Source organism: Lissotriton vulgaris, chromosome 4_1 (genome assembly GCF_964263255.1).
Source record: "Lissotriton vulgaris chromosome 4_1, aLisVul1.2, whole genome shotgun sequence".
Classification (NCBI taxonomy): Eukaryota; Metazoa; Chordata; class Amphibia; order Caudata; family Salamandridae; genus Lissotriton; species Lissotriton vulgaris.
Window position 1 is genome coordinate 1,297,932,707 of NC_141691.1, and position 14,832 is coordinate 1,297,947,538.

The 14,832-nt window shown below is 47.1% G+C and overlaps 1 protein-coding gene across 8 annotated transcripts in view; it reads left to right on the forward strand.

The window, feature by feature from the left end:
- The window catches only part of LOC147723150 (uncharacterized), a 518,006-nt gene that overhangs the window by 454,950 nt on the left and 48,224 nt on the right, over positions 1–14,832 (forward strand). For all 8 annotated transcript variants that reach the window (XM_086965540.1, XM_086965536.1, XM_086965533.1 and 5 more), the window contains one exon: positions 3,216–3,320. In XM_086965540.1, coding sequence (XP_086821666.1) covers positions 3,216–3,320 — 105 coding nt within the window. The remainder of the gene's footprint in view (positions 1–3,215; positions 3,321–14,832) is intronic.

Here is a 14,832-nt window from a genome sequence, read left to right on the forward strand (position 1 = left end):
AAAATTTCTGGATTTATAAATTAAATTCGATCAAGCCTTTTGGCTTGAATGAACGGATCGAATTCTCATGCTACCTGTAAATAACTGTATAACAACATTATTGCACCACGAGGGTGCATTGGTTCTGATCCATTCTCCACTGTGTGGTTTCGTTAATCAGGATGTTTTTTTAATTTTTTAAATTCTAATTTGAATGCTTTTCACTTGTTTTATCATGCCAATTGTCTCATTCCCAAACATAGCCCCGCAATGTACTTTATTGTTCCTCACAGTATTTCTCTTTTCAGTCCTCTATTCATCTCTCTTATTCGCGATCACGTGATCATGCACTAACCATTCACGTTAGCTATTAACATCCCCGGTCACATTTCTTGTTTTCTTGTTTTCTTTATTGATTGAAACCATGCAGGTTAAGCATCGCGTTTCACACGAGAACTTTGTTTATCACTTGGTGTATATTCAGGATTAAGGGACTATCACTATTTTCAGTTACTTTTTTAAACCCTCACATTTGACAAACAGACTGATGGATATGTTCGTCTTTTCTTGTGTAGGCTCCCCGATGAAGGGCTAGTAGCCCGAAATGCATTGGAGCAAGAATATTAATATGGAACATGAATATTAATATGCATTATGGCAGTGGATTTATTGTTTGAATTGGAAAATATTACAAACTTGAAATATGAGTAATAAACTCTGTTGAAAATACCGAATTTTCAGTGAATATTTTGTGGAGGATTACACCTACCTGAGTGCCTAAGGGATGTTATCAAAGGCCCTTTGATCACACTTTTCACGATTGCTACAACATCGCCCTGGGCGTTGGGCGACACCTTAGAGCACCTACTATCATAAAAACCAACCGTTTGGAAAACCATAACAACAGCAGTGCACGGGTTTCCCCATACATAATCCATGGTAGGAAAGCCATCAAAGTAACTGAACTTAGGGCACTGGCGTGGTGCCTATATAGGTACTGTGCACATCCTTTCTGGTGTGGACGACGCTGCCAATGCAGAATCCAATGATGCCACCTACCTGTGCGCAAGGGTACTGTTCGAAAAAATCTGGATCCAGTCTGACGCTTGGGGAGTATACTGAGGTGTGGAACCAGATAAGGTGTTAATGAAAGGTAAGTTCCATACCACTTCTCTTCGTTGCAGAAGTCCTCAAGAAAACCAAGAGAGAAGCCAGCTTTCTAAGTCCCATAATCCCATGGTGGCTCCACCAATATTGGCTCAGCAACCTTCTCCTGATTTTCAGCCCATACCACTAGGAGTACCACACAACCTACTCTTCTTACAGTACACCAAGAACCTCCATCAGGACCTGACCTAGTTCAGCTTGTATACTTAAAATGTGCACACTTGGATATTCCTCTGGACTGCTGTAATATTTGTCCAGTGCTTCTTCTACTACCAAAACCTATTGGGCAAAATGGAAATATTTCTGTATTTGGTACCAGAATGTGGTTTCTATCCAATTTCGATTCATCCATATTAGATTTTGCACCAATTATTTGCATAGTATGTCCCTGTATATCCCATCATTAAAGTATATTTCAAAGTAATCAACAGATTTTGATATACCAACAAAACAGCTATGCTGATCCCTAGGATCATTAAAGAAATCTTGAGGTTGATTCAGGGTCTTCCACCTGTGCCTCATCCAGCCTATCCATGGGAGCTTAGTACTATTCTTAGCCAGTTAATGAAACCACCATTCATACCCTTCCACAAAGCTAATATCAAGTTTGTCATTAAATACTGCTCTGCCATTTGGTTTAACATATGGTAGACTAGTTGGTGATGTCCACTCTTTCACATTCAAACCTTTTTTATATTTACTTTAGGGGATAGTATGCTTCCTGTACCAATCTAAATTTCATTCTGAAAGGATGATCTTTAATGTGAAAAAAGAAAGCTGCATTCCTTAGACATATGCAGACATTGTTTAGACATTGATCTTTCTGTCAAGTAGGACAACTCTTTGCATTCTTTGGCCACCTACAAAGAGGGTGTCCATTCTCAAAACATGGAATTGCTGAAAGGGTTACTACTGCAGTTGTACTCTGTCACTCCAAAGCTTGTCGCCCCTAACAGTCTGCTTTGTCAGCTCATTCTACAGAGAGTGACTTCGACTGCACCCCTTTATGCCAGTTACTCTTTAGAACGTCTGTAGAGCTGCAATGTAAAATAGTTGCCAAGCCTTTATGAAACATTACTGCCTGACTGCAGATGCCACCAGAGAGGTGATTGGCTGGTTTTATGTCATTTTAAGTTAGGCATTCGAGACCTCTTGTATATACTTTAGTATATACTTATATGTGTATGTACTTTGGCTCTGGAGATGAGCCCTAGAAGTTGTCTGCTTCCGCTTAGGGACTTTTTTTCCTGTTCAACTGCCTCTATTTAACTGTCTTGATAGAAAACGACTAGCAGAGGTCAGTAAAATACCACAATTGATTTCTTGCGAGGGACTTTACTTTTTAATATTTTTCTGGCAACTGCCTCTAATTAACTTTCTTTATAGAAAACAACCAGCAGAGGTCAGTAAAATACCAGAATGACTTTAGCATTCTCTAGATTCCAATCCATGGAAATTGTCCTCAACGAGCACCCGTAGACAATATTTTTTTCAAATCTTGTATTTTCAGTGATATGACCACAGAAAGCCCTGATTTTATGTGAAAAACAGAGCTTTGGATTATACCATTTCCTGCTGAAAGGCAATATTTCTAACCATGTGTTCTCATACCTGGCGTGTCACGCAGTTTGGTGCTTACTTTCCCTCCATGTTAAGGAACAGGAGATGTTTCAGCACCCAGCCTAATGTGCTGCATAGCTAAATACATATAAAGTCCCAAAGGCGAGACCGATTGCATTGTAAATGCTTGTTTCAGTGAGGTGAGCTTTTTCTCACATTTGGTTTTTGATATACAGTGCAATTCATTTTATATCAGTATGTTATACATTTTTGTAGATTGATATCAGACACAGCTTGTTGTTCTGATTCAAGCATGTGAATCTATGAAAGTTCTAGTGCTTTGAAAACTGAAGTTGCATGAAAATAGCGCGTTTACCTTCATTCTACGTTGTTGGAGGTATTTTCCTTCAGACACTTCATTTTGCCTGTCCAGAGAAGTAAACACCATGCATGTCTTTGTATTTGGAAATTTGAAATGTACTGAACCCTTTGCTTTTTTTCTTTAACAGGAAACCTTTGAAATTGACTCTGATACTGAAGCTTTGTCTATAATGACCCTTACTCAGAATCTTTCAGACTCTTTAAAGACTTACTGCATAGAAAAAGCAAACTCTGTGAGTACAGTTTTCACATTGATTACCTTTTTGTATTTAAACTTTAAGATGTGTCAAGATATATATTGAAAATAGAGTAAGTGGTATTTAATTATAGAAAAAATATAATGAAGCCTCTCTCTTCTCTCCTCCTAATCCTTTTCTGTTTGCCATGGCCCCAATCAGTGCCAGCCTAAGATCAGTTCCTCCTCATCTTAGCTAATGAAGCTGAATAAATGACTGTTTGAGGCCTCATTTTCGGGTTATAATTAAGTAAGAGGTTATTGGGTAATACATGGTAACGGGTATTGTAATTTACCACTGGTATCCCAGGAATGCAATACTGTTGCATGATTGAAATTGCCAGGCACTCCATTTGTAGCGCGTATAACCCTTGCAGATTTTCCAAGTCCCAATGAACATTACCATGCCCACCCTAGAAAAATTGTAGGATGGCCTCCTGTTTGAATCCTGGTTACTGGTATTCAGTTCAGTGTTCACAGTGTAGTTAACTGAAGTCCTGAGTCCAGCTTAAGTAAGTTAGGAACAGATATTGACTACTGGGCTAATGGGCCAGTACCCAACATAGCATTCATGGTCTGCAAACCCTGATTCTAGTGCCTACTTAACTCTCCCCATAGGATATTCCCTAAGGAACAGCTGTACAACTATAGTGACATTTTGAGTTGCTCACCTCATAACGGGGGAAACATTTAGAGGTTTCAAACTTGGGTTAATGCACAAATTGCAGTATATTCCATACCCTAAACTAATGGTATTTATTGGTTGTGCAGTTTACGCCCAATGTGTATCTTTGGATGTGGTTTGGGGGCAAACTGCATGTATCGCAGCACCCAACAGTTGGAATTGAGTTTTGGCAAGGGCATGCTGTGTACCTGCAGGCCAGGGTGCACATGGGAGGTTCTGGGCCCACCAGCTGCCACTGGTAACTAGTCTTGGATGACTGCACCTTTGACCAGGAATGTATCCGCAACAATAGTAGCGAGAGATTGCATTTTGATGGCCCTTGAATCAGTTTAACTCCTCCAGAGAGCACGAATTGGAAAGGGGTCAGTACATATTTTCCTTTACTATTTTTTTCAGAACCATGTTCCCTTCTTGTGCCAGTTGGTCCAGGACAAAACATTTCACAGTTCTTAATGGAATTTTGGGGTGGATAATCTGATCTGCTACACATTCTCTGCAATATTTAGCACGTATTTGTCCTTGGCCATCTTTTGTGTTCCCAGCAGGAAGGTGGTGATGATGCTCCCTTACATTCGGGAGATTGGCATTGGGGGCTGGATGGTGGTCATTGTTATGCAGCATAAATCCTTTGCTGTGTATTATCCAGCCATCTAATGGTTGGGTCCTGAATTCTCTCTTTTTATTCTTTTTAATTTTTGGGTATCATAGACTACCATTGGGTGGAACGTTTTCCCCCTGTCTGACGTTGATGGTGCCCTGGATATTCCTGTGCATAGCTGCAGAATCTTTTTTCCTGCCGTTGGGTCTGTAAGCAATAGAGGAGCTCTGAAGGTTTTTGGGAAGAACCTGAAGGTTTTCAAAGAAAATATCGATTTGCTGAAGACCGCGAAGAAAAGACAGAGAGAGAAGGGGGTCATACACTCTCCCCTTCTGAAGGGAGATCCCCGCCCCCTGCCCCCTAGAAGGGGATCCTTCTCTCTCTCCTTCTGAAGGGAAAACCACCTGGGAATAGCATCGTGGTCGCCACCACAAGTTCGCACAGAGATCCCTGTGAAGTCTGTAACCTTGTCCACCACAGGACCAAATAGAAGAGGATTGCGAAGCCTGCGCTAGATTGGTCAAATAAACGTTGAATGTACATAGAAGACAGAGGCTGGAATTCCACCACGCATGGACCAGCACCACCAAAGAAGAGAACGCCCACAGAGAACAGGAAATAGCCAGCGATGACAGCATCAAGGAGGCCAAGATAGTTCAGCCAAGATAGTTCACAGAGGGTCAGACTTTGAAATCCTCCAAAGCCGATAAAAAAACGGCTGAGCCGAAAGCAGCAGGAGACCCTGAAAAAAGAATATCCAGAAGATAACAAAAGCACTGATAGGCCTAGAGCATAAAACCTCTGACAAAAGACCCAAATAGGCCGCCTTGGCATCAGTTAAAACACGACCGAATGTCAGCTGAGAGCAAAAGATGCAGCAGATCCTAGACCAGGAGACCCTGAAAAAAGAATATCCAGAAGATAACAAAAGCACTGATAGGCCTAGAGCATAAAACCTCTGGCAAAAGACCCAAATAGGCCGCCTTGGCATCAGTTGCAACACGACCGAATGTCAGCTGAGAGCAAAAGATGCAACAGATCCTAGACCAAGGCTCAGTTATTGAGCATTCCCAATTCCTCGATCCCCGGCAAGCGGGGTTAAGGCCTGCTCACTTCACAGAATCCGTCATTTTGACAGTTATGGATGAACTCAGGAATGGAGCTGACAATAACATCTCCCAGGCCCTGGTGCTCCTGGATCTCTCGGCTGCCTTTGACAGGGTCGATCATGAACTTCTGATCGACTGTGTCGGCAACGCAGGCATCCAGGGCATGGCCCTAAAATGGATTATCTCCTTCCTCGGCGGGCGCTCTCAGGCAGTGCGCCTAGATAATTTCTCTGCGAAAAAAAAGTCTGACCTGTGGGGTTCCCCAGGGCTCGGCACTCTCGATGCTCCTTTTTAACTTATACATGCAACCCCTGATCGTACCTCTACGTAACAGCCCTGCCACAACTTTCAACTATGCGGACGACCTCCAGCTGGTCTTCAACGTAGATTCCTCTAACACTTCCATCACTAACTTTCAATCCACCATGACTTTTATCAGTGAATGGATGTATTTCAGTCAACTTAAACTCCAACCTGATAAAACCGATCTGGTTTTAATCGGAGGCTCCACCAACCCCTGGAATCCCAGCTTTTGGCCGTCTTCATTAGGCTCCGCTCCTCACCCAGTAAACTCTGTAAAGAGCCTTGGAGTAATCATCTGTGGCGACCTGTCTCTTAAGCCCCAAATCAATACAGTAGTTTCCTCCTGCTTTTTCCACCTCTGCAGAATCCGTAAAATCTGCAGATTCCTTACCAAGGAAGCCCTTATCCTTGTCACCTCCCGCATAGACTACGCGAACGCTCTGTACGTTGGCATCCCGGCATACCAACTCCATCGCCTGCAACTTGTACAGAATCAGGCAGCTAGGCTCATCTTTCGCCAACCCAGACACCAACACGTTAGTCCCCTGATGAAGAGCTTGCATTGGCTACCGGTAGCCAAACGCTGACTATTCAAACTTGGCTGTACCATCTTCAAAGCTCTTGCTGACCAATCCCCTGCCTTCATCTCTTTCCGGATTCAACGTTGCGCTCCGTCACGTGAGCTCCGTTCCTCCCATCTCCATTTGCTCACCATCCCCACCTTAAGACGGAAAAAACATTGAGGTCTGAGATTCTCCTTCGTAGCCCCCCGCTTCTGGAACTCCCTTCCTAACGAGCTCAGACTGGTCACATGCTACACCAAATTCAGAACTTTCCTGAAAACACTTCTATTCTCTCAAGCATATGAATAGTACTCTACGACGCAGCTCTTCTTCTCTCAGCGCCATGAAACCGCTTGGTGTTCGCGCGCTTAAGAAATAATTTTAACATAACATGGATACCGATGCAGACAATATGTCAAAGGCATCAAAGGTTCAGTTGATCAAAGGAAAGAGCAATATTTGGAGACGGCAGAACAGTCTACGGTGAAAAAGAGACTATCGCCGATGCTAGGCACTGAACAGAGGGCGCAGGAGGTCGAAAAAAACGAAAAAGAAAGCTTGGGGCAGAAATGGTGGTGTTCAGCGGAAGGAGGAGTTTGATGATGAGAATATTGAATTTCACTAAAACCTTCGAACTTGGATGCTAAAATGGAAGAATCGACCCTGGAGGCTCTAGCACGACCTGAGCCCCATTAGGAAGAGCGCCGAAAGGAGCTGTATGAGACAGAGGAGCTGGAAAGAAGAGCAGGACTCGAAGAGGCATTGTGGGCTGACTTAGAAACACTCTCCCGAAGAGGGAGTGGAGGATTACCCCTCGAGGCCATAACCTCCTGATGACCTTGGGATGTACTTCTTCATCAGGAGGGATGCTGAAACACATGGGATACAACTAGAAAAGGAAAAAGGAGACTCCTGTTCCGCTTTCGAAACCAGAACACCTGCCAACAGGGGAAACCTGTAACTGCCAATGCTTCCCAGCATTTTGGATACAGGCAAGGAAGCATTCCAAGAACCAGCAACTTCTAAAGTAATAACTGCAAAGGTCGAAAAGAAATAACCTCGACACAGGACCCAAAATACATTTGAGGTAACATTCCTGCGATTCCATCATTGTGGCCAAGACCAGAAGCGCAGTAACGATGGAGAGAGAAGCAGCGACATAGTAGCAGACTGCCAACTCCAACGCCCTGATTAACAGATATGACATCAGCAATACGATGAGATGGAATCCTTGATGCAACACCTTCCTGAGGAATACAGGAAAGAGCAAAAGCAGTTTTGCAGGAAGGACGAAATGTGGCCAACACTTGCCTAAATTCAGGCCTAGATGCGGTGGACACTGCCAGCAGGTAGATGTACATGGGGACAATTCTCAGGAGGCGTGCCTCGTATCGTAAGGGGTGCTTATAGAGCGCACTGACACCATGGGTTTCCTGGCGCTGGTTGGAAGTAGAGGGGACAGAAAGACTAGCCAGATTGGGGGAAGAGCCAAGTTTTTAAAGACTTACGAAAAAGAGTTAGAGAGTTAGAAGTTTTAAGAGAGAGGGGGAAGGAGTTCCAAAGCTTGGGGGCCAGGTAAGCAAATCTCCGGCAGCCAGATCTACAAAGCTTATAGGGGGGAACAGTCAAGAGATGGAGGTGGGAGGATCTCAGATTGCGGGATGAGCAATAGGGTCTGATGAGGGATTTGATGAAAGCAGGGCAGGGGCCAGCTAATGACTTAAAGATAAGGCAGCCGGTCTTAAATGCTGCCCTGGAGATGACTGGGAGCCAGTGGAGTTTGACAAGAAGGGGCCTGGCGGATTGCCACTTCGGAATCCCTAAGGCCAATCTCGCCGCCTGATTTTGGACCACTTGCAGTCTCGCCGTCGATGTTTTGGGCAGACCGTGGTAGATCGAGCTAGAAAAATCTAGGCGGGAGAGGACGACGGCCATGATAACCTGCAGGAGGGCATCGGGTGTGAAGAGGTATGCCACTTTCCTGATCCTGCGCAGTTGGTAGATGCAGGATGAGACCACGGTCCCTACCTGCGGCCCTAGGGATAAGGCGGAATCGATGGTGACCCCCAGGCTCTTCACCGAGGCTACAGGAGTGGGAGAGGGGCCTAGGTCCGCCGGCCAGAATTGAGGCCCCCAGAAGGTAGCGCTCCTACCGGGAAGGAGGAGCTCCGACTTAATGCGGGTAGCAAGAGTGGCCAGAGATGTAGAATCTAGAAGGGGAAATTGTGAGAAAGAGGAAGAATTGTGAGGAGGGGAAACAGATCCAGCGCCAGGAGATGTGACGGGGATGGTGTCCTTAATTAATACGATTTTATCAATAAAAAAGGAGCTAAGAGTATTGCATGCTTCCTGTGTAGGGGCCTGAGTGGGGAGCGTCCTGGGGTCGGAAGTGAATTCATTGAGCACTTTAAAGATTTCCTTAGAATGGCAGGGGGCGGATAGAATTTTGCCAGAGGCATAGGTTTTTTTGGCAGCCAAGATGGCGAGTTTATACCTATTGCGTGCAGCCACATAGGCATCTCTGCTTGGGGAGCAGTAGTCCCTCCTCCACTTGCGCTCAGACTGGCGAAGTTCTAAATGGAGGGCTTTTAAGTGGGGGGTGAACCATTTGTGGGAATGGCTGTGTCTGGATTGGGGAAACTTAGTGGGGGGGGGCAAAGATGTCACTGGCTGTAATAAGCCAGTCTGCCACGAGCCCACAAAGCTCGTCGGTACCAGTGTCATCGGGTGGCAGGGGGTACGTTTGGGACAAATGGTCCAATAGTTTGGAGGGGTCGACAGCCTTCCATTTGCGAGCCGTGCCACCCTCCCGTGGGGGGACCTTAATCTGACCAGCCGCCGAGAATGTGGTGTCGATCAGGAAGTGGTCCGACCACACACAAGGTGTTATAAGTGGGCGAGAGGACGTGACTCCATGAGTCCAGATGTGGTCTAGGATATGGCCACCCGTATGGGTGGCGGACTTGACCAGTTGGGTGAAATTAAGGTTCGAGAGGCCCTCGAACAGTTCGGAGGCATGTGGGCCAGCGTCCTCGTGCTGGAACCAGTAATTGAAGTCACCAATGATGACAATACGGGGGGAGCAGGTGGCAATATTGGACAGCTGGTCGATAAAAGATGAAGGGAAAGATGGCATGGGGTGGGGGGGACGGTATAGTAGCACAAGAGTGACTGCACCTACCTCAGTCCCCAGGCTAAGGACCAAGGTATCTACTTCCGGCAGGGTCATGGCCGCCGAGGCAATGATCTTAAGATCCTTGCGAATTACCGCCGCCACCCCTCCCCCAGTGCGACCCCCTGATCGATTGGTGTTCAACAAGAAATAGTCGGGGGTAGCGCGGCCAGGATGTCTGGGAGAGAGTTGTCGGTAAGCCAAGTCTCTGATAGCAATAAAACGTCGGGACTTTCAGACAGGAGTAGATGTAAGATGTCGACTTGGTGCTTAACCATAGAGCGGGTGTTTAAGTATAGGACCCGAATAGACGACTCGGTAGGAGCCGGAGCAGGAGGTGGTGGTATCGGCGCAAGGTTAGGGGTTGAAGTGCCTGCAATGCCGAGAAAAGTAATGCGAGCCCAGGTGTCGGGGGAGAGAGGACCGGCAGAGGCGAGTAGGCGCCTAAGAGCTGAAGGCGAGTAAGATGTAAGAGTAGCAGCACTACTGGCCCCTGGGCCCGTCCGGCCGCGGACGGGCGCAGACGGGCTGGACTTAGGCGCGACTTCGGCGCGCTGACGGCGTGCCCGCTGCGCCCGTCCGCTGCGCTCCCTGTAGGGGGGAGCCATTTTATGGGCTCAGGTCGTGAGTGGCCGGGCGCTGCACCGCTCGCCTCCTCAGCGTCCTCACCCAATATGGCGGCCAAACAGCGCGACCCTGCGGGAATCAATCCCCTGCGAGGGCGGCTGACCAGGATAAGGTGGTAGCAGAACCTGCACAACAAAAAGGGGGTTAGTTGGCTGGCGGCGCAGTTAAAAGTTGTTTCTTTTTAAAAATGAGGATTAAACATGCGCGAGTAGCGCGAAAGGCAGCGCGAGTAAAAGCGCGTCCAATGCGAGACTGGCAAGTGGCTAGGGCCCACTGACCGTCTCGTAGCTTCCAACCAGTCGTGGAGGCAGCCCGATGTCTTTTATGGGCTCAGGTCGTGAGTGGCCGAGCGCTGCGCCGCTCGCCTCCTCAGCGTCCTCACCCAATATGGCGGCCAAACAGCGCGACCCTGCGGGAATCAATCCCCTGCGAGGGCGGCTGACCAGGATAAGGTGGTAGCCGAACCTGCACAACAAAAAGGGGGTTAGTTGGCTGGCGGCGCAGTTAAAAGTGGTTTCTTTTTAAAAATGAGGATTAAACATGCGCGAGTAGCGCGAAAGGCAGCGCGAGCAGCGCGAGTAAAAGCGCGTCCAATGCGAGACTGGCAAGTGGCTAGGGCCCACTGACCGTCTCGTAGCTTCCAACCCTGGCTGGCTAAGAATTAGGATTAAAGCTAAAGGTTCAAGCATCTATCATTTTCTAGCCCCTCACAGGAGATGCCTCATTCAGAGAGGAGGTTGACAAGTCCTTACAGCAAATTAAAAAGGACAAGACCACTAAGGCCATGGGTTTTACAATGAGGTGGAAACATGACCCATAGCCCAATGGGCAGAACACACTTCCCATTGGGCCATCGGCAGCCAGCACAGGGCGGCTCACAGCAAGCCTCGCAGCAGTCCACCTGCCAACAGAACAGTTGCAACACCCAGTAAGGCAGTCTTTTCGTGCTCAAGGAGAAGGGAGTGGACAGGCCCCCGGAGGAGGAGCCTCCAGCAAGTGACTTGCTCACAGGGGTAAACCCCCACAAAACTCCAGTGGGAGGGAAGGATAGGGAACTATCCACAGGAGTGGGAAAAGATCACTTACCAATGAATTTGAAATGTGATACATCACGGATATTGCATAGAACTGGTCAAGAAACCACCCCAAATGCCTCAAACAAAAAAGGTTTCGAGAAAACGAAATATAACTTAGAAAAGAGGTCAAGGATTTCTTGCTAAAGAGAGCCATAGAAAAGGTACTCATCAAAGAAAGAAACCAAGAAAATTATTCACCTTACTTCCTGCTCCCAAAACAGAATCTCGCCCTATGATCAATCTTAGATCTCAAATTCATAAACAAGTGTTCGAGGCATATGAGCTGCAGATTACACACTATGCATAGATGGCCACCTAGTGTTGGGCCCGGATGATACTGCCCATGGGCATCGGCTCCATCCCCAGATGTTTTTTTCCGCCACCGGGCTCGGATGTGTTTTCAGCGCTCTGTGTTGGAACAGATTTCCTTCGGCGCGCAATCCTCACCTACTTACAGAAATTAAGTTTTGAACGCTTTTCCAGTCGACGCTGCTATTACACCCCGAAAACTTCGATTCCGGTCGACGGCCTTCGGGCCTAACTAGGCCTTGACTCCAGCTCATGGAAAGGGCGCCATTTAAAAAGTGTCCTCAATGTGGGTCGAAGTTTCCCCACACCGACCTTCATGAAGTGTGTAACCTTTGCCTCTCCCCGAAGCACGAGGCCAAAGACTGTTCTGCTTGTGCCTCTTTCCGCTCCAAGAAGACTATCCGGGATCGAAGAGCGAGGTGAACAATGGCTCGATCTTCAGCTTCGATTCCGGACGACATCTTCGAGGAAGGCGTCCACGTTCCAGAACAACACGACATTGACAGCAATCCCGAAGCAGAAGACTCCGAAGTCGAGGACATCACTCCAGCACGGCGGGTCGTAAGTAAGAACGTCGACCCCGACCCTTCCTCGACACACCCAAAGAAGGCTCCGGACACACCCTCGCCCTCGGGCTCGGGTGCACACCGACACACTGCTTCTACTGCCCCACCTTCGGGCCCGGCTAAGAAGCTAATGAAGCCTTCAGGCGACTTGGGCTCGAGTTGGCCTTCACACGGTGCCGGCGCACACTTACCGGCACCGAAAAAGACAACTTCACCGGCCACGCTGACATCCAAACCATCGGCGCCGAAACATACCACTACTCCTTAGACACCGAAACCCAGGTCGAAACCAAGCAACCCCGCTTCGGATTCGAAAATACCACTGGAACCGAAAAAAACATCGGATCCAAAAAACATACTGGAGCCGAAAAAACCATCTGATCTGAAAAAAGCTTAGTAGCCGAAAAAGCCTCCTGCTTCTCCGGTTAAAGACATTGCCAAAAAACCAAAACAAACCGCTTCGATGCCAAAACCTTCCTCCGCACCTAAAGACCGGCCTCCTGCAGAGGACTTACTTTATCCAGACCCTGCTCAAAAAACTCTAGCTAAAGATCCAATCACTGGACAGCTGATTTTTGGCTTCAAAAAAGTGACCACTGGATACACCAGCTCCAGCTCCGCATTCAAAGAAGGACATGGCTACCTCTCCCTTAAGACTGCCTTCCCCTTCTCTTTCACCTGTACCATCACCACATCCTGCCATACCACAACGTTCCCCAGCATCCTCTATCATACCAGACAATGACAACAGGGATGATAGCTCTGATGACATGGGAGGGGTAACATGCCTGATCCAGCTACTTCTACAGGATCACCTGACCCGTGGGATGATTATAATACCCAAGATGTCCCAAATATCCCCCATGATGACATATACCTCTCAAGGCCTTCCCACCAGAAGACACTATGGGTTTCAATCAATTCACAGGGCTGCGCAATATCATGGGGTAGACATGCATACAGACCCTGTAGATGAAGACTTCTTAATGGATACCTTTGATGGTGCACAAAGGTCCTCATCCATTTTACCAATGCTTAAAGGAGTGATTAAGCATGCTCCTGAAGTCTTCAAAGACCCAGTCAGAACTCGGGTCATTAACCCTCGCATAGGGAAAAAATATAAAGCTGCTCCCTCAGACCCAGCATATATTAAAGGTCCTGTACCACTAGACTCACTTGTAGTTTCCAATGCACACAAGAGAGCAAACTCACAAACATCAGGTGAAGCTCCACCACCAGATAAGAGTCTAAGCTACTTGACGCATCAGGGAAAAGAACCGCGTCTCAAGCAGCAAACATGTTGCGTATCGCCAATACACAGGCATTATTAGCCAGATATGACAGGGCACATTATGACAAATTAGAATCATTATTGAGGCACCTCCCTGATAAGTACAAGGATAGAGCAAATGAACTTATCCAAGAGGGAAAAAAATATTACAAACACCTCTATTCGGTGTGCGCTGGATGCAGCAGATACTGCCTCTAGGGCAGTTAACACCAGCGTCCTATTGCGTAGACATGCCTGGCTACGCATATCAGGGTTCAAACCTGAAGTACAAAGTGCCATTCTAACCTATTCAGACCTAACGTAGATGTATCACTTGAAAAAATGAAAAAGGATACAGATACCGCCAAATCTATGGGAGCCCTGCAGTCGCAGGCTCGCAGACGTTCATTTCGTCGCTCATCCTATCGAGGTGCCACCAGGGGATACTCTTCGGACACAGCTTCTACCTCGTGCAAAGCCCCTACACAGTCCACTTACAGCAAGGGCTACCAAAGGGATGGTTACAGGGTTAACAATAACCAAGGCAGAGGTAAAAATAACAACTCCCACTCTGCCTCTACCCCTGCCCAATGACTCCCTTCCCCTCCTCCCATCCCATTCCACTCCTGTCGGGGGAAGACTTCAACAATACTTGCCAGCCTGGGAAAACATCAAATCAGACAGGCGGGTGCTCCAAATAATTCAGTCAGGTTACTGTCTAGAACTAACATCCACCCCCCCCCCCCAAGCCCCCCTGCCCCCTCCACCCCCCAAAGCATACCACCCAAGCAACGTCCAATGTCACAAGAACATTTAACACTGCTCAGACAGGAGGTATTATCCCTCCTGCAGAAAAATGCAATAGAAATAGTTCCAGAGAATCAAAATAACTAAGGAGTATACTCCCTATATTTCCTAATATCAAAGAAGGACGGCTCTTTAAGACCCATCCTAGACCTCAGACCTCTAAACATTTACATACAGTCGGACCATTTTCACATGGTCTCACTCCAACAAGTCCTTCCACTTCTGGCACTAAACGACTTCCTAGTCACCCTAGATCTCAAGGACGCCTACTTCCATATTCCCATCCACACAGTGCACAGAAAATATCTCAGATTTGTGCTAGACGTGCAGCACTACCAGTTCAAAGTGCTCCCATTCGGAGTCACAACTGCGCCAAGGGTATTTACCAAATGCCTAGCAGTAGTAGCAGCACACTTAAAAAGACC